The sequence below is a fragment of the Leptonotus elevatus genome, chromosome 15, assembly GCF_054856555.1.
Source record: "Leptonotus elevatus isolate MCC_2025b chromosome 15, RoL_Lele_1.0, whole genome shotgun sequence".
NCBI lineage: Eukaryota > Metazoa > Chordata > Actinopteri > Syngnathiformes > Syngnathidae > Leptonotus > Leptonotus elevatus.
The window spans coordinates 2,554,188-2,582,065 of record NC_141253.1 but is presented as its reverse complement, the minus strand read 5'-3'; the positions used below and the strand labels follow the sequence as shown (position 1 = coordinate 2,582,065).

General features: G+C 42.1%; 1 protein-coding gene and 1 long non-coding RNA gene across 3 annotated transcripts in view; one reads left to right on the top strand and one right to left on the bottom strand.

Annotated features, from left to right (window-relative positions):
* Nucleotides 1-5,323, top strand: part of LOC147161535 (uncharacterized) — a 38,357-nt gene extending 33,034 nt beyond the window's left edge. Inside the window, exons 3-4 of the long non-coding RNA XR_015097241.1 lie at nucleotides 3,016-3,139; nucleotides 5,204-5,323. This is a non-coding gene — a long non-coding RNA (uncharacterized LOC147161535). The remainder of the gene's footprint in view (nucleotides 1-3,015; nucleotides 3,140-5,203) is intronic.
* olfm1b (olfactomedin 1b) lies at nucleotides 1,142-27,635 on the bottom strand. 2 transcript variants are annotated; one of them, XM_086096524.1, is made up of 6 exons: nucleotides 19,671-20,406; nucleotides 17,524-17,673; nucleotides 17,297-17,452; nucleotides 14,946-15,165; nucleotides 8,592-8,698; nucleotides 1,142-2,107 (listed from the first exon to the last, which is right to left on the bottom strand). In XM_086096524.1, the coding sequence occupies exons 1-6, from the start codon at nucleotides 19,818-19,820 to the stop codon at nucleotides 1,433-1,435; spliced, it is 1,458 nt and encodes a 485-aa protein (XP_085952650.1). In that variant the 5' UTR covers nucleotides 19,821-20,406; the 3' UTR covers nucleotides 1,142-1,432. The 2 variants fall into 2 exon arrangements, with proteins under 2 accessions (XP_085952650.1, XP_085952651.1); XM_086096525.1 differs by lacking the exon at nucleotides 19,671-20,406 and adding an exon at nucleotides 27,129-27,635 and having other exon boundaries at nucleotides 1,143-2,107.
* Nucleotides 27,636-27,878: the final 243 nt, after the last annotated feature.

Here is a 27,878-nt window from a genome sequence, read left to right as displayed (position 1 = left end):
TTAGGGCGCATACAAACAAGTGGTAGCCCAAGACCTTGAATAGCAAGTGATGGAAAAGTGATTTATGCTACAAAAAAACATAACATCCGAGGCTTGTCGATATTTTTTTTAAGGTGACAATCTAAACACTTTAATTCTCTTTTTTTTTATTGACACAAATCTCATTAACTATCTCATCTCAGGTACAACACATCCAGTACATCTGGAAAAGAAAGAAACCCTTTTTTTGTCCAGGGGGATTACATTGAAAAACAGTACAGTCCGTCACAAGCGAGTACGTGACGTGGAACGTAAAGAAAATTTTCAACCACAGGTGCATGGGGTGAATTCTGGATGACAAGCTCGGATACATTCTGTCATGTTTCTCTCTTCTTCTTTTTTTTTTTTGTTCTTCGGATTCCTCCCATGCGCTCGAAAATAAACAAGAAGCTATGGCAGCGACAGTTACGGTGGTACAAAAGTGCACAAGAACAGAAGTGAGAAATCAAACAAAGCTATAAATAATTACAAAGAAGCAGCTATATCAAAATTCCCAAAGTGAAATTCACCCTTGTTGTTTTTTTTTTTAAATAGTAGGCTACCATACAGCAAAAGACATTCAGTAGCAGTAGAAAACACTCATGCAGAGAAAGCGTTTTTCCACACGTAGTCGTCACCAACACGGGTTAAATGAGCTTCATCGAGAGAGCCCAGCAACAGTCTGGGCCTTCGGTCGTTATTGTCGCGATCCTCGACGGACTTTATTTGCTACGATACTCGATGAAAATGATACGACACAATGTACGGTCAAGTCCTTGGAGGAGTCGACAGGGTGGTTGTTGTTTTTTTATCGCTTTGCAATCATAGTCTTTGTTTTAGGACCCATCTCGAGGATTACTGCAGAATAATCACAGCCGTTGGAATGACATTGACAATGATATAAAAAAGGCATTTTTTTCCTCCTTTTTTGGCATTTGTTGTTTGTATTCTTTTAAATTATATATATATATATATATATATATATATATATATATTATATATATATATATATATATATATATATATATATATATATATTATATATATATATAATATATATAATATATATATATATATAATATATATATATATATATATAATATATATAATAATATATTATATATATATAGATATATAATGTTTATATAGATATAGTCAACTTTTACAATCATTTTCTATGCAGTAAACAATCAAAGGTTTTCATTCCAAACTAATCATCTGAAAAAGAATGGTAACTAGAAAATAACGCCAACTATTACCTAACTAGTATAGTATATGATCTTTTTTTTTTTTAATATACAAAATTCTGTAATTTTTTTAAATCTAACAATCTGATATTTTTTAGATATTTTTTCCCCCCAAAGTGTACATTCAGTCTTTCACAGATATATTTCCGTACACCATCTCACCGCAATTACAGTTCCTCCGAGCGAATGACGTGGAACAGCGTGACGTTGTAGAGCACCTGGTGCCCGTTGTTCCAAGCGTAGAGGGCGCGGTCTCGCGGGTTGTAGTCCAGCATGGAGATGTGCGAGTACTTGTTCTGGAAGGCGATGTCCATGTACTCGTACGTGGAAGAGTTGGTTGAGTAGGCATAGTAGACCTTGGTACCTCCCGAGTAGCCATTGGTGACGTACAACGTGCCGCAGATCATGAAAGACTCGCCGGCGCTCCTTTTAGGGTGGTTGGTGGTCCAGCTCTTGACGATCTGCAGCGAGTTGGGGTTCAGCTTGCTGATGACGATGTTGCCGGCGTTCTGGTTGGTAGCATAGACGGCCCACAGGCCTCCCTCGTCTACCATCAGGTCGATGTCGGAGTGGCCTCCCCAGGCGTAGTGATACGCGTTGTTGAAGCCGGCGTAGTCGAGCTGCCGGGACTTGCTGATGGCGGAGGTGCGGAAATCAAACTTGATGATGACGTGGCTCTGGAACTTGTTGAAGTAGATGGAGCCGTTGTAGACCACCTGGCCCGTTCCGGACCATGGGTGGGGGAGCCGGTGCGAGGTGAAGTTGTCAGACGTCATGAAATCCAGCATGGACTTGTACTCCCGCACAAAGCGGTTGTTGTGGTAACCGTCCATGTACCAGACCTGACAGTCACAGTAAAGATGGACACAGAGGAATTAGGGTCACTAGGAATTGGGTCATTCCAAGATAGTTCTATAATCGGACCCAGGAGATATAAAAGATACATACAGTAGTACATACAGTATGAACCTTGATTTCCGAGTGTCACAATTTACATGTTTTCAAGTTACGAGCTGTGGTGTGGTTGATATTTTTGTGTGTTGTGAAGCAAAATTTGACTTGGCACTTCAGACTTTTTGTGGCGGTATTGGAGACTTCTGGACATTCTGAGACTTCTTTCATAGAATTGTTCACACCTCTGCGTCCAGACTGCAAATGCCACCACTCGCTAATTTAGTGCACGACTGACTTAATTCATAGATTGTGAAACTTGTCCATGAAAGGAATCGCATCAAATGTCCTTCCCTAACTCGGACTGCAGGAGGCTAACGGAAAATTGACATTCCTTCTGTCACGCTTCCTAATATCAATTTATTGATCAGCAAAATGGAGTCTGGTAGAGGGACTAGCAGATTGATGGTTAAATGGTCTAAATAATAGTTAGAGCAGCATCAAAATTGGCAATGTTATTTTACCCTCTAAACTGCGTCATCTGCAGTCAGAACGCTGACCTTTTCCTTGGCACCGCCACAGGATTTCGGCAGCATGCGCGCTCGTCAGCGCTAATTTAAGGAGACAGATCGATGTCAACAGTTTGCAACTGGCGGCAGCAGGTTTTTACCGAGTCAGTCCGTCGTCACCTCCAACCAGCTAAAAGACACGCCATGAATGCGCAACACAAACGTATTTTCACTTTATAACGCCAAGCCTTGAATGTAAATACAGACTGAGCACCGACGGAAGCAGCTTTACGTCCGTCGATCATGGTCAGTACAGATTGTCCTTCTCAGTCTTTGTATTTTTTTTCAAGGCTTTGCATCATATAGCAATCGTTGGAAATGCGGAAGCACTCGCCGAAAGGTGGACAGCCGTCAATGACGGGCCGACGGAGAGACCGAAGTGCCCACCTCTGATGAATACCGGAGAGATATCAGGTACAATGTTCTGAGATACCAAGTACTTCTCTGAGATATGAGATGCTTTGTGTTAAGATACTCGGTACATAGTGCAGACAGTAGTTCTAAACTTCTATTGTTCTTAAGAGATGTTGGCTTTTTCAATCCATATCATGGTAGCGTCCAGCTTCAACTTCCACAAAAGTGCCAAAGCGTACCATTTGCGACTAGCGGGCCAACGAAGGGATACAGAATCAAACAGCAATTGACCAAAAATGAGTACTGAAATGAACCAGACTGTATCCACAGGTAAAAACTGTGTGAGACTTCAGCTTTGGGAAACACTCTTTATTTTTTTATTTTTTATTTTTTTTTAAGAGCTCAGTATTGTTCATTCGGAAATGTCATCATCATTGCTCTTTTTTTTTATTTTATTTTTTATATATACATATATATATATATATATATATTTTTTTTTTTTTGTGTGTGTGGGTGAGTATGTGTATGTGCGTGCGTGCGTGCGTGCGTGTATTTGTTAGCTCACCAGAAAACCTATTAGAAAAAATCTCATACCGTTCACCTAAACCGAACACCAGGAGACCCGAGGGGACCAAAGAAAACCAAGGAAGGTGAAATCCAGCACCGACCAGACACCCCCCACCAGAACTCCTCCCCAGCCCAAGAAACATCCAGACCCCAACAAATCCAAAAAACATAAAATCAGGGAGGCCTCAAGAGACCAAAGTCAAACAGTCAGGTTGACAGCTGCGGGGCGGCACGGGCTGAGCGCCACGTGGGACAACGACAGTCATCTCCCTCAATAAAAATCCCCATCTCAGCGGCTTTGCTCTCACCGCCGCCGTTCCTGTTCTGCGCCAGAGGCCAAACGCTTCCCGAGACATCCTGCTTTCCTTTTTTACCTGCTCCCATTCCACCACCTGTCACCCTGCTGGGATTGACTTACATGATTCACATCAGCAAAGTTCCCATTGAATCCGTTTCATTTGGTCTTTCCATTTTCATTTGGCAAAAAGAAAGTCAATGAAAAAGTGACTGATAATGTTATTTTTTTAGTTAATTGCCTATAGTTGCCATAATATCGTGGAAAAGCACTACATGAAGCTCAAATTCCCCAAGAGGCCACAAGATAGATGATCTCTATTTCTAATTAAACAAGGACAGAACAAATAATGCATTGATTGCGTTGGGCTGGGAAAGGCAAGGAACCAAAACCACAAGATGAAGAAAGCGGCATGCTAACTTCAATTACCGGCATTCTTCATTTTCCTGCCCCCGTGAGAATAGAACCGTAGATCTTTCATGTGATCTGCTTATTATGTATTCGTTTCCAGGTAGCCTTCGCGGTGTGCTAAATATAACATTAGGTCAGCAATTTGCAAGTCGAAGCAGCCTCCAGGAAGCAATTTACATAGCGGCGGATGCTCTTCATCCTCCCGACGTGACATTGAAAGTTGGGTCGCTGATCGCGGGGCCCAATAAAGTACTCCTGTTTTGCCGCCAATAAAATGTGTTTACTTCTCGCTCTCACCTTTGCTTGTCCGCTGTACTGCGTCTGGTTAAATCCACAATGATTTATACCCGATATTTGCATTTTCTCATTGCAGAGTGAAAGTGTGACCAGGTTATTTGGGTATTTGCGTCACATTCTTCTTTTATGTTTCCTTTATTGTGTATTTACAGCCTTGGATAATCTTAAACAATTCTGGGCCCATTACGACTAAAGTCGACAAATGATGCGCTAGTAAAACAACCAAGGCCGACAATCGTAAATTTTAGGATGTTGGACATCTTTTAGTTAGTTCATCAAAATTCAATTTTAGTTTATATTGTTTCCAGACCAGTCCTTGGAGTTTGGCAGCTGTCGTAACTTCTGAGCTGGAATCAACATTAGCGAGATTTACAGTACAGCGAGTCCTCGAGTTACGGCCGAGTTCCATTCCTACGCTAGCGATGTAACCCGAATTTCGACTTAAGTCAGATTTCAAAATACTTTGTACAGTATTTAAAAAAAAAAACGTTTTATTATTTATAATTAACTATTTGCGCGACCTGGAAGAACCAATATTTTGTGTTTCTGGACAGACATTCATTGCTGACGCACGGCAAAGGAGAGCTAATGGAAATCTTAAACACGGAAATGTGACGCGCCTGATGGCGAGCCGACCTGCCCGATGGACGCCTGTTGCTGGAGGTAACAGCAACACAACTTAAAATAACTTTAAAATGGTGTGATTACTGTGGGAAGTTAACGAAAAAGAAGGTGCTATGGATGAGGCACAGGCGCTGTAATGTCTAGCGCCCAATTCACACTGACTGCGGAACGGCCGCGGTGCGTTTCCCGTACGGCCGCCGCACGGACTGCAATTCGCACCGCTTGTGTTGCGTGAGCTGTCCCGTGTCCGGAAATCTGCACCCGCCAGACCACAAGATCACGGGGGTTCACGCTGGAGAGTTGATTTCACGTTTCATTCTGCCATGGGTAAGTACGTTTAGTTTTTAAATAGTGTTATTTTGTCATGTTTAATTTAATTTGAGCTCGTTTTTTGTCCTAAATGTCCGACTCATGTCATGCTATGCAGTTGGCTAGCTTCCCTCCACAAAAAAAAAAAAAAGAGTTTGCAAACGGTTTTATTTTGAAATATACTGGATCTACCTTGATGCCGACGCTCAACTTCCTGTCCGACTCGTGTAATTTCTTCAGCTTCATGAAAATCCGCAAGCGTTTCGCATGCGGCGTCCGGAATAAATAGAATGCTTGCGGGGAAACCTTCTGCAGCGCCGCATCCCTTCCGCATGCGCACCGCCACTGCAGCTGGTGTGAATGGACACGCAGACTCGAATGCTTTATATTCTTTGCGGCGGCCGTACGGAAAACGCACCGCGTGTGTGAATTGGGCGTAAACGACTTAACTCGAGGACTGCCCGTACTTATTTTTGTTATTTATAGCTCATTTTGAGACAAGGATGGAACGAAGCATCTTTTCAGCATCTCCGTGGAGAAGTAGCGCTAGTAGATCAGGGTCCAAGAGTCAAACATTTTTAAAACATTTGCAATATTTATGATGGCAAAATTCTGTTGTGTGGGGTCGACAGCAAGAACAGATGCATCAACACTCCTATTTGAGGATAATAAAAAAATCTACAAGCTAACGAGTAATGTTATTTCGATTATTGCCTCACATTAGCAAGCTACTCATTTTTAGCTTGTCAGAAACAGGTAAGAACATAATAGTCAAGTCACTGACAATCGCAAATTTTCTGTATTTACTATCTTAAGTATGCAATAATGTCTTCCCGAGCTTAAACATGTTTATTCTCTGCCCTTTTCATGAAGAAAAAAAAAACTCTCAGGGTGACACACACACAAAACATCTGGCCTCATTCAGGAAAAATCCAATGAGGAATTTAATGAAATTCCGCTTCGCTCATTTGGCCACTTGGCTACCTCAGCAGTGACGGAAAAGCTGCCAACAAAGAGTGTTGAAAGCCAACCCAAAGCCCGGGTCTACAGACGCTCGTCGGCTGCTGTGTGAGGGGCTTGAGCAGGTTCGCTCCCGTCAGACACAGCCAGCAAACTTCATTCCATCTTTAAGCTCACTCCAAACAAGCTTCTGTATAACATTCCTTTACCAAATGCGCTGTGAGCCGCTTCCTTCTGCTTCCAGGCTCGGCTCTGCTACTAATGCTAGCAAGATGTCAGCTTGGACTTTGTACATGATGTGCTCACATTCAGCTACCTCCTTCTGCAATTTGTAACACAAGAGGCTAGCTAGCTAAAGTGTTTACGTTGGTCAAGGCCAGAGCTGGGATTACCATCCTACATAAGGAATCATCGCAAGGGGTGTGAAAAAAATGTGAGCAATGTTTACAACTGCCCATATTAATAGTTTAAACCTGTGTTGTCAAATATGTTGCCGGTGGGCCAGACATGGCTAATCGAGCCCGTGGGGTTAGAGCACAACTGCAATTATTCAACAAAATGAACTGTTGCTACTAATTGTGTCCCCTGCGGGGGGTGCACTGACGACCATTTAAATCACAGTTGTGAAGACGAGATACACCAGCGCATTTTAGCAGCCTGGCTAACTTACGCTTACCTTGTTGCCAAGGACAAGGTGCCTATCAAAGGCAATGGATTGATATTGAAATTCAATCATACCTTTCTAATTTCTCGTCTGATTTTCATGAACTTCACTTTTTCAACCCGTCAATTTCAAAACGTATGCTATCATTATATAACATGTCATTCCCAGTTTCCTTGTCATAATTGTACAGAATGGTGCGGAACCATAATATGCAGTATAGTGTGCAGGCCTCCCTTGTTTTCGGTTTCCTGGACGTCTACTCACATGGAACTGACGCTTTTCTAGCTTAGCATCACCATGTGTACACAGCTCAAAAGGGCCGTGTCTTATCTACCTATGTTCTTAGCTACAATTTAAATGGCCAAATCAATTGCTTTGTAACTTCCCTGAAGTGTTATGATGTGAATTTGTTGTAGTGTAGTATACTAATATTATATTTAAAAAAAAAAGAAAAGAAAAGAAAAGGGGGACACACGACCGATATTGGTCCATATCAGCGTCACAACTGTAAACAGCTCTTTAATGGTCCCCTCTACTGGCAAGCTTGTTGAAAATACGTCTCTACAGCACAAATATGAAGACGAGTTACCGAACACAGCACGTAAAAGACAAAAAACAAACACAAGGCTGCCAAAAAATGGAAAACGAGGTAGTGGTAACTGTCACATCACAAACATTTACTACACATTTTTAGCTAACAGCAGACTGGATAACAAGTTCAGACAAGCTAATATAAACCTGTTCTGTTTTAATTTGTTTATTCACAGACAAATACTGCACTATATGCCAAGTTATTAGACCTGTTTCAATAAATTTGTCTTGTGTAGCCAAGGATAATTTCTCCTGTTAGCTGAATAATCCATTTGTGGTCAAATGCTAAAATCGATAACCTAAATTCAGGTTGGTCTGTTCCAGCTGGTACAAATTTGTGTTTGGAATAGAAAGACAAAGTATTTTATTTTTCCTTGAATTATTTTGTGATAAACAGTAGGCTGAATGTGACTAAACATACTTTCAATATAATGTACTAAAATGGCAGTAATTGCTGACTTAGTGGACAAATTAAAGCAGGCTAAGCAAATATACTACTGTAGCTTTTTTCTTCTTCCTAGAGGTGCTTTGTTGACGTTTTTGGGACAACAGCAGCAGCCCTCGACAAATTGCAGAATGGGAAATATTTGTATCGTTGATCCATTGCAATGTGTACATGAAAACACTGATTCATAAAATTGCTATTTCAGATTCCTCATATTGTATGAAACAAGATAATAATCAATAAATATAAATATTTTCCTTAAAAAAAATTTGAACAATTTAGAATTGTGCCTTTCTCACACAAACTCTCAAAGCTAGCCGTGCATCACAAATATGAACAAATGACATACCCGTGTGTCTCCTTCAGGCGCCAGGGGATCCGTCATCCAGGAGCCAAACCTGGACCCCGACGTCTTGATGGTGATGGGGTCGCTGATGCCCGTCAGTTTGCCGCATGCTGCAAAGGACAAGAGGTAAGAAGACGGCAGCCAAAAGCCATTCAGGGGCGCTTTGTCTGAAACGTCCGATTCATTAGGCGAGGATTTCATTTGCTTGACATCCAAACGAGTTTGCCTGAAGGATGAGGGAGCTTGGTGTCCATCTGGCCTCTCTCTCCGCCTTTGTAATGGTCAATACATTCTTCTTGTTATTCCGCTCACACACGAGGAGCCGCTTGTGTACTCGTGTGTATTCGCTGCGGTTTTAATTGGCGATGATTGAGTTCTTCGTGTGAACTTGACAAAACTGCCGCTCCCCCCCCCAACCCAACCCCCCGATCGCCCCTCGACACGAAGAGCGGTCCGACTTTAACGAGAACGGATTAGCGCAGGGATATAAAAAACGCTTGCTATTAAGCGTCCATTCCTTCGGACGCCATTTCGTCCAGGCAAATGTCAATTAGGCGGTTGAGGATGAGGCGATTCGTAATGAGACATTCCGCGGCGCTAATTTAAGGAGGAAGTCATGATGGCCTGTTTCAGCTCGTCTTTATCCCCTTTTGCACAAATTTCCAGTCATTATCCGCTAACTGTACAACTCCTCAACGCTCCTTTAAGCCTCCTAAAACCTCCCCCGCTGTTCAAGTGCTCCAGATTTTTTAAGTTCTTCATTCTTTTTAACTTCATCTTCATTTCCAAATGGTGAAGCGTAGTGTTCACGTGTCTGTGTAATAGGCATAATAATCAACTGATTGATAAGTAGGAATTCTTATGATTGTGTGGGGAATTGAGCGGTTCTACAAGAACTTTGAAAAAAAAACAATGCAAGACATACCAAAACTGATGTAATGGCATTGCTTCAAAGCACTTTTCCAAAAAGGTCTTGTTCCATTTTTGTTTTCCTCAAGCATCAAGCACTCCTCGTATTCCACAACAAAAACTTATAATGCAACATGCAAACATTTTGATTGCTCAAAGGATTCCTGAAGGATTTAAGAGGAAATCAGCTCATTCTGGATGGCCGGCTTTTAAGATTCTGCGTTTGAAAGCTGATTGATCGATCTGTAATCGGCTGTATGATTCTTCAAAAAGGCCTATACCGATGTTGGTCAAAATGCCTAATATTGGAGTTTTAATGATCAGAATCTTCCTCTGACGTTTAAGGACACGACCAGAAGCCTTTGAAGACCATCAGTGGGCTTCAGGCTAAACTAAATGTTCTATCTAAGAGTGCATGATGTTGCCAAGCAGCCAATCAGATCTTAAGCATATTAAATGCTTTTTACGTCATGCTTGAGATATACACCACATCTCAAGTATTTATGTTCAAAAAGAATACAAAAAGAATAGCTAACTTTGCCTTCATGCTAATCAGTGCTAACAAGCAGCATTCACATGAAGCGGACGCTTTAGGTTTAACGTACCAAATCTGATCTTGACAGTCTCGCTTTTTACGTTTCCACATAAAACAACCAGAAATCCTAGCACTGAATTATCTTGACAATTGATTCATTTCATAGCAAATGCAAATTATGCAATATGAGTAGCGAGTGATCTGCTGCTGCTGTTTGTGCGCAGCATTCACTATTGGCAGTGGGGTGGTTGAGTTCTCTTACATAATCCTCAACAGGATTAAAATGAAGTAATACATCCATACTCTCTTTAATAATTCATGTATTTTCTCCAATTATGCCACCACCTGAAGACGGCTGCTGCTTTTCCGCTCCGAGGAGCAAGACCCGAACCCCCCCCCGCCCCGATCTTCTATTTGTGGTAATGTTCACCTTAACAACGTTCCCCGGCACCCCGTCAAGTCTAGAAGGTCTCATCCCATGTTGGCCTGAATGTACAAAGGTCAAAGGTGAGCAGACGGGAAGCCACGGGTAAGATGGCGACAACGTTTTGTTGGGGGTTGGGGGGGGGGGGGGGGACGCAACATCGGACCATAATAATCAATTTAGATTGATCATAATCAAGTGTCTTTCATACCAATATTTACTGCGTTTACTACAGTCAGTGGAGTTTCGCAGTCCTTATTTATGCAAAACAGTTGATAGAAGGATTTTTTAAAGTGTTAACAAACATTTTAAAAGTAAATTTATAACCTGGCCCCATCTCGCAGGTGTTAGGGGGTAAGAATTGAGTGAGTGTGCACCGGTATGGACTTCCCGCGTCATTTGTTAGCATTGAGGTTTTCGCCCCAAGCGCTCGCATAGTTGGGACGCGATGGCGGGTGATTTATCGATTTGATTATTGCCCGGCGAGCAGGCGCGTCCGCCTTGATCGATGGTCATTGCGCCCCACCCCCATTTCCTGCCTGCCTCGCCTGCGCCCCGCGGGACGGTTTCAGTACGTAACAAAGCTTGAAGGACAGAATCTACTTTCAACTTTTTTTCTCTTCTTGCAGTTGCTGCTGAAATATATCAATTGATTTGAAAAGGTGTGGTAGGCACGTCTGTCGTGAGAAGACCCACAAAAAGAAGTCTGCCATTTTTGTATGAAGCGTTTTGGGACCATTTTGCAACTTCCAAAGTTCTTCAAAGACAAACTAGTTCTAATCCCCCAGAGTCATCGTCTTTTAGGACCATTCCTTCTGTGAAGATGGCTGGGAGTGAATGAGATAGTAGACCCACAAAAAGTCTCAAGAAGTCTGCCATTTTTGTTTAAAGCATTTTCCTTCCAAAACAAACAAATGCTAGAATTTGAATCTGATTGAGAGATGTCAAAATTAATCGATGAATCAACCACCAGTCGACGTAATCGACAATTGATTTCAGCCGGTCCGCAGGAATTATTCTCTCATTTATGTAGTCCTTCATGAAAGCAGACTGATGATCTTTTGTGTGCTTTCGACAGCCCTAATCTTGATTGCTAATAAATTAGTTTCACTGGATGGAACATAGCAACGAAATTCGATTATGCGCCATGAAACACAAAATTCTCAAATCCTTCACAAACATACGACTTCAAAATGGTTGCTACCAAAATCCCAGATTGCGACGACCGCGTCATTGCGACTTGCAACTTTAGTTTGACTTTTTCTTCCCTTCCCAGTCCCCCCTTTCCGTTTCTGTTGTGCTGACGCCTATGCAGCTTATTGACCTTCATGAGTGAAGTCTCAGCAACAGGAGCGCCGCTGCGCCTTTTTGTGCCAACATGAAAGCACCGGCGGGCCTCGATTCTGCCGTCCCTCGCTGGGTGACCTCGTCTTTCATCTCTTCTTGTCTCGCGTTCATGCACAAACTGCGCTACAAGCATCAACTCGACTTGCTTCGGCCCAGAGGTGGGAATAAGTTGCGTACGGTATGTGAAAGTCATAAGCGAGTCGCCAGTCTTGACCTTGGCGTTTTCGAGCTAGTATGGCAAACAAGCCTGTTGAATTTTTATTCTTGTATTCTTCAATCATTCCTCAAAAGTGCCTCTCGCAGTGTAAATAATAATAAAAATACGCGCACGGGGACACAACATACCCGCGATTTGCAGCGTGTCCGCGTTGCTGCCGTCTTATTCAATGGAGTGTGGGTGTGCATCCATTAGCGCCGAGACTTGCGACAGAGGTGTGAAGACACTGGCGACGGGCTGGAAAGCAAAAGGACTTGGCAGGCCCGCCGGGCATTTATCATCACTGCGGCGCCTCCATGTTTTTGTCAGATGATTTCCTCAGTAATTGCGTGGAAGAGATGCTGTCGTTCAGCCCGAGTACCCAAACCAGCAAACGATGAGGATGTGACAGCATATCATTGCAATACGATACTTTAGCATTGGGAGCAGAGGAGTGGCGTCAAAGCACTTTGTAGTGAACATGAGACAATGTTGTTGTATGTAAGTTTTTAATTTTTTAATAAGTAATTCAGTACTTTTTTTTTTTTTCAACGGGGATGAGCAGGGGAGCGTCTGAACCAACTCCACTGATGCACATGACGAATTTTGGATATGACATCAGCACAGTTTGTTGTGGATAATCAAAACTGCCAAAATTCTTAATAAATAGATGACTAAATAAATAAATGACTAAAAGTGAAACTAAAAACAGATATAAAAAAAATATAGTATAATAAATCTAAATGGAAATAAAATTATAATATATATATATATAAAGTTTTTATTTCCATTTATATTTATTATTTTGGATTTAATTTTCGAATTATATATTTTTTATATCCGTTTTTATTTTCACTTTTAGTCATTTATTTCTTTATTTACTTAGTCATGTATTTATTTTGAGTTTTAACCCTCCATACTCGGAGAAACGGCTGCAGTTTATGCAATCTACTTCTTTCTACTGCTGATTATAAAAGAACGGCGAAAGGCAGAATCCTGGTGGAAGGAGAGTGTATTTTTTTTTCATTTGGTAGATTTGGTGTACGTATAAATAGTATAACCATTGAACACACTATCCTCTATACAATATGCTCGAAAATGGCCGACGGTGACCTGAATGTATGCCGACACAAATGCAAACTTACCGCATTTCCACAAATAAGTCATGCCTGAAATAATCGCCGGGTGAGTGGTCCACTTGAGCAAGCATTTTTGGCACAGCTACCGTCTTCTCCGTCAGTCCAATAAAATATGCTTGTTTTGTGAAGCAGTCCAAGAGGAATTATGTCGTGACACGTGAAGTGATGAATCGATCTTTAATGATCTTGTGACGAACGCTCCCTTCTTTCCCTTCAAAGTTTCACATATTTTTTGTCTTTTCTCATCTCGATATTGGAAAAGCATGCGATCTGGATGTTGAATATTGCGATATTGATCATTAAAATGTAGCTAAAGAAATGACTGAAGAAGAAATGCATTTTTATGATGTAATGATTTTTTATTGCACACGTCAAGATAAGCAGACTCAACGTATTGTTAGTTAACTATTTAATTCTAATAACTTTTTTGCAGAGATAATTAGCACTCAGGGAGACCGATAACTGATATTTGGAGCCAATATTCATTTTCAGTACAAGGTAATGTATTAGCATAAAAAATAATCCAACTTTTGTTGAAACTAAACCAACTGCTAAGGGAACTAAAAATGTGTAAATCTTTAAATATTTTTTAAATAGCCTTCAAACTGTAGCTACAAAACCACACTTAAATACTCAAAATAACCTTTTTATTCTTCTTAAATAATCAGTTTTGTATTTTATGAGCTATTAAATACCTTTATTATGCTACTGTTGCCATTACTCTCTTTTTAAATGAAAAATACGAGGTTACTTTTTTTTTTTTTACGTTTTAATTAATTGTGATTATAGTTTTACATTAATGATTGACTGTTTGAATTCAAATTGAAATGACGATGAAATGATGTTTCCCTTTTATGTCTTTGTTTTTGTTGTGTTTTTATCCAACCAGACTGAGTGATTGGAAGTTTGATTGTGTTCTCTGTTATCACCAAATAAAAATCAATCAATCAATCAATCATTTGCAAAAATGTTGAAGCTATTTTTTAATACCTGAGACAAAACATCAGTTTTAAAATTCTAACTTAAAATTCAAATTCATGGATCTCCCAGGTTTATCCAGGATGTCTTAAAAAGTTCAATAAAAACTTAAGCAAGTAAATAGCTCCCTACTTTCCACAGTAAATTAAGTTTTCCCAAATTTCAAAATACTTGAAAAACAGGAAAAAACATTTCAATAAATATTTCCATGAAGTTAAACACAATTAGAAATGGACATCTAAAAAAGGCTGATGCCATGTTCGTCAAAACGCGAAATATGATGCCCGGGTGATAATCGGTCTCTCCCTACATCTGATTGGTCAAAGTCAGATAAAAGCATACAATTCCATGTGAAACTTTTTGCAGGTGTTGGCAATACACATAACGCACGGGCTTTATCGCGATGACGATATTATTTCGATATATTGTGCGACCCTGTTTCGGTTCCATAATCTATATTGGGCATATGCGTACTCTTCACTCATTACTTTGGTTAAATGAGAAAAGACAAGTTAATTTAACCTGTTACGGATCAAACCAAGAAGGACTCATTATGACTTTGCTCGCGCATTTTCCACATTATGACTTTGAAATAATGCCCTGTTTTTGAATAAAGGCATGTCAATTGATAAAAAAAAATCAAAAATCAAATAATAATTTAAAAAAAATGGACAGATCAATCGATGACTAAATCAATTTCAGTTCTTGTCGTAATTTGAATGCAGCGTCGCCACGACAACGTTTGTGCGTGATGTGAATGTGCCTGAGCATCTTTAGGTCGGCGGCCGTTGCAGGTGTGTGCGTGCACGTGTCTGCGTCTGTGGCCTACCCAATTTTCGCATGCACGCTCGCAGCCTCTCCTCGAGATTTGACACTCGGCTGTGGAGCTCCTCGTAGTCATAGGCCCCCATCTCCTCCTGCAGCCCGCTTAGCACTGACGTCAGATTCTGGACCTCCTCCTTAAACTGCAATACCAATTTGGCATCGGCCTTGTACTCCACCAACACCGGTATCAACGGCCTAAGCTCCTCCATTTTCGCCTTTATGGCCTGAAAGGATTAGAATAAGCTCGGTTGAGTGTCAGGCGCGTCGCAAAACCAAGCCCGCCGCCCACCCAGGCGTCCGCAAAAGAAAAACAAACAAACAAACTGTCTTTTCCTGGCTACGCTAACGCTAACGCTAACCTGCCACCAAGACCCCCTGTGTGTGTTGTGCCCGTGCGCGTGACTGTCTGTGTGTGAGTGTGTGTGTGTGTGCGTGTGTGTGGGTGTGTGCACAAACCCGCACAATTTTTTTCACTCTCGAGGCTCCGTCCCGGCGGTGACCAGCCGCTTAAAACAAAAAAAATAAGAATAAAAAAGCAAGCCCTCGGTACACCAACAACAATTGGGAAAGCTCTTTATTGGTCATAGTCTTTTTAAAATGCAACATCGTAGTAATGGTACATGCTTTTTTTTTCTTTTTTCTTTTTTTTTACATGTCACACACAACTGGAATTTTACGTCTAGAGAGATTTTTTTTTTTTATTAAATTTTTTTTTGTAGATGTGTCGAGTAACCAAATATGCATAGACAAATGCTCCAAAGCAAGTAGAATGAAATAACAACAATTAGAGAAGATTAATCAATTACATTTGTAAGTAGAAGGGGGAAAAAAACAGCAATAAGTAACATGCAGGAAGAAATCAGTGATGTGGGCGGGGGCTGGTCTGGCTTTTAATGGCTGCTAAATGAACTGCCCAAAAAAGCTCTCACTTGGGTTAAGGGGGAGGGAGGGGGAGAGGGGGGGGGGAATCTGGATTTTGACCTGCCTCTTCTTCCCTGTGGCTCTTTCTGTCTGCCTCTCTCTCTTTACATGTCTTAAAGTTAGCCCTGCAAGCAAGAAAACGACAGGCTGTTGATAGCAGCTTGCTAACCTTGCTAGCAGACACACAACAAACAAAACGCGCAAGATTTTTTTTTGCACAGGAAAAACAGCAAAGGCATGCATTTGATGGGTAGGGCGTTGTGGTTATGGTGTTAAACATGCGGGTGGGACAGCGTCACACAGTAGATGTTCGCTTTTGGAAGCTCCTGAACAGGCTAGCGCCAACCCTCAGTAACTCTTCCCCAGTTGCTTTTTTTTTTTTTTAAACACTACAAATGTGTCACTTTAGACAAATATTAGAAAAGTGGCTGTATTTAGATTTTTTTTGGTGGGGGGAAATAAAAATAAAATAAAAGCCTCACCTCTAATAAGGAAAACATTACAACTATCATGAGTGTGAACATCATTACCAAACAAAGCGGGAAAAAAATAATAAAATAAAGACCTCACCTCAAATAATTTTTTTTTTTTTTTAGCACTTCACTGCAGATATCAGCAGCAAATTAACATGGTGCCTGTTTTAAGTTGTATTCAATATTTTTTAACCTGCATTATTTCATCTATACGTGGAACCACATTGCAAAAAAATAACACCTCACCATCATTAAACTTACTGCAGGAAAAACTAATCACGCCTCATTAACTTTAACTTTTTTCAAAATGACATAAAATAAACACCTTGCCACCAATTAACGCCTCTTTTCTCCATGCTGGGAGACGATGTGCAGAGGCGAACATCACTACCAAGTTAACAGGCAGATGTGTCTTAAGTCTTTTAAAACTCGATCAATCGTGATGTCATTGTCAAATTTATGAATCACATTACCATTAATTCACGACCAAACAGCAGACAAGTTTATGTCCAAATGTTGAAGCCCCCAAAACTAATCTTAAAAAGTTTGTGCTCTTTCTAATATGTTGCCCGCTGTTGCTTCAGAGTTGTGCAATATTAAGGCGCGCTAGCATGTTCAGATTTCCTCAAAGTTTAGACAATACTTGGTTTTGTGATTGTGGAAATACTGTAACACGTCTCCTTAGGTAGTCATGGATGCTATCGTTCAAAAGTGTGGGGTCGCTTGGAATGTTTTTATTTTGGGGCTAAAGATAAACACTGGTTTCATTAATGAAGATAATGAATTCATCAGAAATGAACTTGACATTGTACAGAAAATGGTGTGTTTTCATGGAAAATGACCCCAAACTTTTGCCCAGAAGTGTTTGTATGGGATTGACATGGGACACACGGGATTGGATTGGACCATCCCCAAGGACAAGATGAGTTTGAGGTTGTGGAGTCGCTCAGGATTTGCTCACCTTGTATTGCTTGGCAATGTTCTGCATGTGGTTCTCCTCCACCTGCCTGAACTTGGACTGCAGGCCGCGGAGCTGCACCTCCATCTTCTCCACGTATTGGAGCTCCCTCTGGGTTCTCTGGTCCAGCACCTGGATGGACTGGGTCATGTTCTGGACCTGCGAGCAAATTCATGTGACGCCTTGGCTTTTTTTTTTTTTTTTTGCAGTAATCTTAAAAATAGGGCTACCTTCTCCAGCAGCTGCCTCAGTTGTTTGGTACGGGCGTCCCTGGAGCACATGGATTGTTGGGGCGCCACCACGGTGCAGACGCACCTACCCTCGCCATCCTGGCCCGAACTATAGACCTGCCACGACTCCTCCGGGTTTGCCGGCAGCACCTGGGGGTAGTGTAGGAAAAGGTGCTGAAAAGGGTTGCAAAGGGGTGCCCCGGTGGGCAATTTTGGAAATATTCCAAATTACTGGGGATTAAGGGTAATTTAATAGAAATCACATTCGAACAAAAACATTTTGTTTTTGTCATGAGCAGATCATAAAATATATGTTCCCCAACTTTAAATTCCTTCTATTTGGTAAATTCCTGTTTTCTCCCCATGTGTACATTTCCAGAATTTTGCAACCAAATGCTTAAAGGACCCTAGGGCGGCTTTTCAGATCAATTCATTGCTCTGTGATTAAGGTATTTGGATAACTGGTCGGGGTAACCATAAATGGGACAAGCTGACAAGATGGCGCCAAAGCTCTGGCAAAATAGGAAATCAGTAGTTGGTATCAAGGAAGTATTGCCGTGTGACTGAGACTGACACTGAGAGGGCCATTGTACCGTGCCCAAAGCACGCTTGCTGCTAAAGTCTGGTAGTGGGAGCGCAATCCATCCACGCCTGAGCACGGTCCGGATCCCCAATTTGACACGATTGGGAGAGGTGGACCAAAGAACTGTACTGTACGCATATGCGCACAGCCGCGCGAAACGTAACCATGACGTCATGTACATACGTGCGACGTATATATAGCGAGTGACCAGAACTGTTGACCCTACAACAACCAGAGCGTCCTTAGCAAAGAGATGGCAGCAGCAAAGGGCTCACGTTGGTCTGATGATGAAGTGCAGTCCGCCTATGATGACGTCTTATTCTTGCCTGAATCAACGTGATGACATATATTTCGGAGGCAACTGGGCCCGGGCACGGTTTGGTGAGAGTAATGTGAGTGCGGGCCGGAGGGAGGACAGGGCGGGGGGTCACAGAAGAAATGGTCCTCGTGTGAGTGTGCCCTAAGGTCTGTGCCTGTCATGTCGCTGGCTTAGCGAGATGAACAGAGAGGCAGTATTTGTAGTAAATACAGTATTTTGTACCCAATCAAGTGAAAAGGGCCACGGCACAGTGATTGGGAATAACTGGTGTAAGCTGTCCAATATCTTGCTTTAACCAAGTTGGTAAATTGGCAGACAGACAGACGGGTGGGAAAGGAAGAAGGCCACAATCCCAATCACTCTCATCCCGCGCAGCGAATGAATCCCAGCGGATCCGGCAAACAGAATCAATCGTTTCGGAGTGCGCTGGAATCATTCGTTCGCAGGAGAACGTTTTCTGACCGACTGACTGAACCGAGCAAGTGGAAAAACCATTAATCACTCGGCAAATCCCGCGTGCACCGACTGATTCCATCAGTGGGAGGAAGCTGCGAACAAATTGGAAAAAGGGCTACTGCCGCTCTGCTGCATTGCCAACAAAGAAGATCCCATCTAAAAAAAAAAACGACTCATACTTGGTTTTGGGGTTTTAGGAAATTAAGCGTTGGACCAACTGATTGTTTCAAACTTTAACTGTTCACCCCATTCCTATTTGTCCTGGATGATTTCACGACGTCAAGCACAGTATCTACAAGCAGAACCATTGACTGCTTTTAAGTTAAACTCTAAATTTTTAATTGATTTTAATCCCTGGGTGTTCCAAAACACATTCAGCCAATCAGTTGGCGGAAGATGCAGATGAGCCCCACCGGGGGAGAGTTGCTTGTAGGGTGAGACTTCTGGTCTTTACACATTTGATGGACTTTAAACCTTTGGTGCGTCCTACTCTCATCGGTTGGCAGACGATGCAGGTGAATCCCACTGGGAAGAGTTGCTTTGCGGCGGTAAACCTGGGACTGGGATCGTTGTCTTATATGTAACCCCTCGGTCAAACGTTCTTCATTTGGCACAAGGTGCAGAGCTGGACTGCTTAGGGTTAATACACCTATAACTGGAACTGTGGTCTTTATACTTGATGGGGTGTAAAAGCCTTGGTTTTGTCACACTCTCATCAAGAGAGCCTCACGTCAGAGTAAGAGTTACTCGCAGACGGTAAAAGGACTAAATAAATAGTTGCGCACTTACTCCGGTGCTCCGGTCCAGGTAGCCTCCCTGCGCCGCCGTCAGCTTGGTGGTGTTGAGCCCCACCAGCGAGGGCAGCGTCTGCGACATCCAGTTGGTGATCATCGCCATGGTGCTCAGCACCACGCCGATCTTGAGCAGCGGCACCGACATTCTTTTACCCTCCCACCACCCCTTGCAGAAAAGTGCGCCTCCACTCACGCCGTCTTCATCCCAACGACTCCGGGGAAGATTTGCTTTGGATGGGGGTCTCGCAGCCCGCACTGGCTCGCCACTTCACACCGGGATTCCGGCTCGGTTCCTCGTTTCTCGCACATCTTCTTCTTCCAACCTAACTCGATCCAGTGGAATTTTTTTGGGGGAAAAAAAAAAGGATAGACGCAGGATCCTGTGTGTGGCTCGGCTTTCTCCCGCGCTCTGGTCCCTCTCTCTGATGCGCCTCTTTACTATTTGCTTCACGCCCACAACCCGCCTCCTGCCTGCCGTCATTAAGAGGCTGCACGCTCCGAGTGGATGAGAGCAAAGAGGGGAGGAGGAGGTTGGGGGGCAGAGGAGGGGAGAGCTACTACGCATCTATCTCCAGACGCAATGATGTCAGCCGGGCTCATGGAAAAAATCTGCGATTGCAGTTTGTTCCGCCCATCGCTGCTCGACCCCCTCAGCCGGGATGACAATGAGGGATTAATCAGACGCACCAAAATGGCGAGGCGACGCTCACGGTCGCCGTGGCAACCGCCTCCACCCTCCGCTCTACCTCTGAATAAACTCCCTGCTTGTCATATAGCTTCTCTGATGGGGGGGCCGCTTTCAACCCCTAATGAGGGTTGCGCTTTTAATGTCTTGGACTCTGGCGCCATCTGGACACTAAATGTGGTACTGCGGGTAATCAAGGACTGCAGGTTTATCCATCCATTCTCTCTAGCGCTTATCCTAATTTGGATCCAAATGAGCTGGAGCTGTACCAGTTGGACACATTGGACTGGTTTTCAGTCAGTCGTTTATACTATGGATGAATTTGAGTCGTCAAAAAACCTCATTTGTAGGGTATGGGAATGTAGGAGGAAGCCGGAGTAAGGGAAGAACATGCAAACAGAGGAAGGCCTCAAACGAGATTCAAGCATCGAACCTCAGAACTGTAAAGCAATTTCCTAAGGAACCACTCTCCCAACCACTGTGCCGCAACTTAGTAAGTGTGCGGAAAATCACTTAGTTTCACTTAATTGGCCTGTAATGAATTTATCTTTCTACTACAAATAATGTATCTTTGTTCACCTATTTATGCCAGCATTTTGACAACACATGACAATTACATGCCCTTCGACGAGACGGCAGAAAGAACAGTTAAGTTAACCTGTGTGTCCACCTGTTTCCCGTTCATATAGCAGGATAAATCATCAGCTTTATGGTCAACAAACAGACCAAGATTCACAAAAGTGACACGAGATTATCATAATGTCATTATATTTTTTGAGATGTTTTAGTTTGGCAGTGTGATTTTTCTCAAAGAACAAATTAAAATAGGAGCTTAGGCTCAATAGCGGCACGGTGGCTGACTGGTTAGCACGTCCGCCTCCCAGTGCAAAGGTTGTGAGATCAAGTCCGGGCTTCGGCCTTCCTGGGTGGAGTTTGCATGTTCTCCCCGTGCCTGCGTGGGTTTTCTCCGGGTACTCCGGTTTCCTCCCACATTCCAAAAACATGCATGGCAGGTGAATTGGACACTCCAAATTGTCCATAGGTGTGATTGTGAGTATGGTTGTTCGTCTCTGTGTGCCCTGCGATTGGCTGGCAACCAGTACAGGGTGTACCCCACCTACTGCCCGAAGCCAGCTGGGATAGGCTCCAGCAACCCCCGCGACCCTTGTGAGGACAAGCGGTACAGAAAATGGATGGATGGATGGGCTTAGGCTCAATAAAGGTGGGGAAACACTGTTTCTGCTTCTCGCCAGTGACTCATATCAAGCCCCGTCGATCCTTCTCAAAACCTTTTCATATTTAAGTTCAGCCATGTGAAATAAGGCTGCGGAAATGGCAGCGATGCATCATGCATGAGACCCTCGGAATAGACGCAGTGCTTCTGTCTGCTGGCCCCCATAATGCATTTTACGGATAAGACTTGAGGCCAAGTGTACTCGGGCCACATTGACGCATCTCACTGCCTTTCTGACCTTTGCGTTCGGATGCGGTGCATCAGCAGAGGTCAAGCCCCACTTGTGGCCGGAGAGTATTCTTTATTACGTCAACGTCAACATAAGCAATTAAATACAAAAATCGCACATTTTTCATGCTCCATGTCTGACAAATGAACATTCAAAGTTCCTAAGACTCGAGCCGTGTTTTTAAAAAGTAACATCATAGCCCGTGGTGCATTACAGTGCGAAGCAGTTGCCATGACGACGCTAATACACATTCATACACACATGCACGCACAGACACACACACACACACACACACAAGTGCACTATGACTGCACACAGCATAACACCTCAAGCTTCAAATTCAAATGCTTTAACATTTTTTTAAATGCTTTAACATTTGTTTATTATTTATAATTATTTTAATACAAAGTGCTTCTGTAAACCACTTCCAACAAATGTACGTGTTCTTGTAAACAGCTTAGTCTTTGATGATCCTTACGCACGTTCATACATCCATTTTCCGAACCGCAACCCTGAAAGTTGAGTAAGAGTCTTTATTTCATTCACTCCCTGCCATTTTCACAGGAGCGATCCCCTTCACTCTCGGCTGTTTTATTGGATTTTGACTGATTTTGCAAGGCCCACAGAATATTGTGTTATTTGCTATAAAAAAAAACATGGAACCTACCAAAAGAAAGATTAGAGCCTCTTTTTTTTTTTTTATCAGGGAAAGTATATTTCTATCTGTTTCCCTTTTGCAGCAATTAGCTTTAGAATACAGCTAAGTTTTATTATTCACAAATCTATTAAGAATTGTGAGTAATTTAGGTTTTTTTTCCAACAATGCCCTGGTTGATCTCCTTTGCTCTGCTGCCACCTGCTGGCCGTTTGTGTAATAACTACCATTTCTCCAACCGTTTTTTGCAGTTGAGAGGCTTCATCAAAGCCTTCTGTCTGCTCTAGCATAAAAAAAACAAATAAATCACGTCTAAATATGTCTTTGGGACACAAAACCTTTTAAGTAGAACGTATTTTTACGTTTTTTGGGAGCAAATGAGTTAAAAACGTTGAAAACAATTTAGTCTTTAGGGAACTAAAACGTATGTATGTTTGAACACCAAAATCTCACATCTGTCTCTGTGACTGACAAGTGATCAGTCGACTAAAAATAGTCCACATCTGCACTTATATTTTTTCACATGATTCCATTCCAAATTTTTGATGGACGGTGTTCCCTGGGCAGCACTTCCCCTTATCGATTTACCGCCAGTCAGCCCTGACCCAAATAAACTGCACGAGTGAAACGTAGGTGCACCCACTGACAACATACCAACACACCCCCCCCCTCCTCCTACTGACTGATGGCATCCACCCATCACTGCAAATAGCCGCCATTGTTCGATCGTGTCAGCATCTTTTCAGAGAGCAGGCTGTTAAACCATTTCACCGTGGAAGCATTCCGTTTGCAAGCAATGCAGCACATGGAATTCAAACCGACACGTAATACGAATTGTCTATTGGCTTGCGGGAATCAATCGACGATGTATACCAAAATATCAAGGTGATATTATGTCAATATTTTCCAAGCTAATAGTGTTAGCGCCGAGCTTGGTTTTATTGATGTTGTCACTCAAACTGAAGTTTATCATGCGTGGGAGAAAATATCCTTAGGACGCTCAATATATCAACGTCGGGTATCGATAGTGATGCTGTATGCACGTGTGTCTTCGATCAACCTTGTTTTCATCAACATCGAATTTTATTTGGAGTCTAATGAGCGTAACGTGTGTCCTCTGGGATGGCAGCAGGGATGGAGGAAGGCAGGGAAACTAACATATGTTTTTTGTTACTTTTTTTTTCAAACATTGAAGAACATTTCAGCCTTGAGGGAACTTACATTTTCGGAAACGGAAAATTTCAAGTGTACAGATTGTTATAAACGTAGAGTCAAACAAACCTACCATAAGTATTTATTTATTTATTTATTTTTGTTTACAAAATATTAAAGACAATTTACACAAACTAATGTACAATCCATACATCCGTTCACGATCCATACCGTTTATCCTCACTCGTCTCGCATCGGTGCATGAGCCTATCGTAGCTGTCTTGGGACGGTAGGCAGTGTACATCCTGAACTGGTCACAAACCGTGTATTTATAAAAAAAATATATAATAATAAAAAAGACGATTTGATTTTCTAATACGCCAAGCGTACACATTTTTTATAAACATTGAGACTAATTTATCGTCGTAAACAAACCTAATGTACGTCTTTTTAAAAACGATGAAAACCATTACATATTATTTACATTTCATATTTGTATATTATTTATAACGTACGTACATGTTTGTGGAAACGACAACAAATTACTTTTCAATCAGCCAAGCATTCATTCAGATATCGGTTTTAACATTGAACACAATTTAGAATCTCTAATGAACTTTTAATGTCTTACTTTTTTTTATAACAATTCCATCTGGCGTTAACATTTAATATGCTAACACGTCAAATCAGTAATTGTTTTCAGAAACGCTGACGACAGCGTTGGTTGCCCAATCAACCAAGCATGTGGATTGCCATTAATACCGAATGCAATCTCGAGTCTGCAATATGTAGAAAATACGGTCGACAATTTCGTTTTACAGGATAATTTCTGAAACATTCAAGCGACTAAACACATTTTCGTAAACATTGTTGAACACATTCTCAAAAGATTCGCAACACTTTCAAGAGTGCGCCATCCTTGCGCTCTTTTATGAAAGACGGCATTCGATGATGTACCTCATCTTTTATATGGATTCTTCATAACATCTCGAACCCTTTTAACAGTGCCATAACCACGCCGACGCTCCTTTTTATCGAGCTTTTATTGCGGCTGGGTTCGAAGGCGCTTGTCGTGGCGGGAGATTATCTGCCCTTTTGTGCGAGAGCTTGTTTTGACGTATTGATCTGTTGCAATGTTTTCCGTGTAACTATTGTGGGATCACTGCTGTGCCGTTAAAAAAGGGAAGAGAATTTTTTTTCGGCGCTAATAAAGCAACCTTGAAGTTTGTGTGAAAATGTAAGGGTTTGATTTAATTTATTTATTTTTAAATTGATCATACTTATTCATGTCCCGCAAGGGGAAATTCACCTCCCACTCCGATGTATACTTCGTGTTGCACACCACACACACACACACACACACACGCACACACACACGCACACGCACACACACGCAGGTATGCAAGGCGAGATTCAGAGTGAAAGATGTGTGCAACGAGTGCTGCACCACTTGGCTTGGGGTGGCGGCAACGACGTCTTGCGAAATAGCGAGGTGCAACCCAAGTCAACGTCACGCATGAGTTTCGGACCCAAATACAAAACCATGATGTCGTGAATCCGCGATAAGTGAAACGTAAAGTAGCGACAATCGATATATTGGGAGAAAGTTACGCAAAAATCCATCACACAATTGTGGTATTTTGAGATGATCACGTGCAAAATATTGGAATAATAATAATATCGCAATACTGCCATTGTGTGACAAATTAGAAGAAAACCCGGCATAATTATATGAGACTAACGTGATATTGTTGGAAAGAGACCAGTTATGACTTATATATGCTGGCGTGGAAATTGGAGGAATAATTTAGTTGTAATGTGACATTACATTATTGCAAAATTTTGCGAAAGCAGTAGCATGAGGTTATCGTTGGCAAAAACATGTTATTAATATTTCACAGATCATATATGGCGATTATGTAATAAATTGGACAAATACAAAGCTACGATTACCATGTAATCACAAATGAACTCATCTTTGCTAAAAGATTGCAAAACTAAAAGTTGTGCAATTATTTTTGATATTTTGAAAGAAAAACAGTTACTCTTAATAATAGTATTAATACTTTATGACAAATTTGTCATTATTTTGAAACAAAACCAGCTACATTTACGAATTTTTTTATTTTTTATTCTTGGTGATTAAAAACGGCTAACATTTCCCTGTAATTTCTACATTGCGATATAAACTTAGCCCAAATCTTGCGCTTTTGTTTTTGTGCAGTTTAGAACGATTTTGTTCTGCCTTTCATTAATTTCCGGGTGTAATTCCACTGTCGGCCCTCGTGTGGCGCACTAACTTGTTGGTGTAAATTTGAAAGAAGAAGAATAAAACCGGGAAGCGTTTCAGCTCAGCCTAGTTTTTACTAAAGACTACTGAATGTCAAATCCTCTTCCATCCTGCTTTTCATGCCTACAGAAAGCAATGGCTGTAGGTTAATTTTATGATTTACATCTTTAGCCATGATTATTGATGTATATTGCCAGATGATAATTTAAATTTGTTTGTTTGGAGAGAAAACAATTATGTAAATTGTATGCTATAAGCATATGGAGGGATTTGTACACTGTACAATAGTTGAATGTTATCCATTGCTCTTGCTCTCTCTCAATATATTATGTGTTTGTAATATGATCAAAATGTGTTTTAAAAAAGTGCAATAAATGCTATAAACTTCTGCCGAGGAAGTATTTAAACGGGATCATTCTATATTGCGGATTTAGCTTTTTCTGGCCTGATGACATTGCAGTGATATCCACACTCTCTTCTCCCTTGTATTTAGATATTGTGATTTTAAACAATGCATAACAAAGGTTATATAATTGTATATGTAGGCCTACCTGAAAGTCACGTGGTGGCCACGAACGGCCATTAATGTTGGATCCTGATATAAATATATATTACAACATACTCTGCAATTGATGCTGCTGTTTTTTTTCGTTCTCTTGAAGAAAATGTAGCCACGTGAAGTCTTTGCAAAAATAATTCCGTATTGCAAACTGCTATCATTTATGTTGCGCGATATCAACTCATCACTCAAAACATCCCGTATGGCAACTTAGACAGCGCAAGTTGTGAAAACAAAATCACACTTGGGGGGGGGGGGGGGGGGGTTGCTCGTGACATGCACACATGACGTCAGACGCCCACCTTGATGAAGTGTTTACCTTTTGAGATCACAGGAAGTCAGCTTTTTTTTCTTCTTTTTTTTTTTTTTTTTTTTAGCATGCACTTATGGTGTTTATGCGTTAATGGACTCACTGAGCACGCTCGCAACACCTCCGGGAGGGAGCGCAGGTCATTGTGGAGCGCAGTGATTTGAAGGCAGGAAACAATAATCATACGAATTTTCTAGTAGCGGCATCAAGGCTGCATGCGTAATCTCGTCAAATAGGCTTTGCTCATTTCTCCTGAGCCAATTAAAGGGCCGGGTGACATTTTTTTTTTACAGGAAGCAGGATGCAAAATGGCGTTTTAAAGGGGAAATAAGAGCTTACTTGTGTGAGTTCGGTGCCCATGACGATGAGGAGGACCAGCGTGAGGAGCCTGCTGGCGGGCTGCATCTCTCTTGCCTTCCCGAGTGTGAGGATGGAGTCCCCCCACCCCCTCACCTTGTCTGTATTTTTTCTTCCCCCCCCCCCACCCCCCACCGCCTTCTTGGCGTCTTCTTTTCCGGCGTTGCAGGTGTTGTTTCAATGCCTTGATGACCAAACGTGCGCTTACAGCTACCCCCCTTTTTTTCCTCAGCAACGCTGCGTGTGCAGATGCATCGCCTCGTCTCCACCACGCCACCTCCTCCCCCCTTCTCCTCCTCCTCCTTCTCTTCGCTCTCGTTTTTTACGCGTCGGATAGAAGCATTTGGGTCGGTGGGTGGTCGGGCGGTAGGTGCTGGTGCTAGAAAGTTGACATCACCCCCGCCTAGACACGCCGCCGATGCTGCCGGTGGAGAGACTGGCCGAGCGCGAGGCGCTGAGAGCCGGAAGTTGCAGCCTGATGATGGAGAGAGGGAGGGAGGGAGGGAGGGAGGGAGGGAGGGAGGGAGGGAGAAGGGAGGGGTGGTCCAACTGGCACGAGCGCAAAAGGAGATGAATGACTACAAAATCAATAGAGGTCAATTAGGAAGGAGTGTTAGGGATGCACTGAAAAGGAACAAATATAAAAGCTACAAGAATAAAGTCATAATTTTAGGGGGATTGCGTAGGGGAGGGCGAGTACCGGTATCGGGCTGATACCCGCCTTATTTTTAG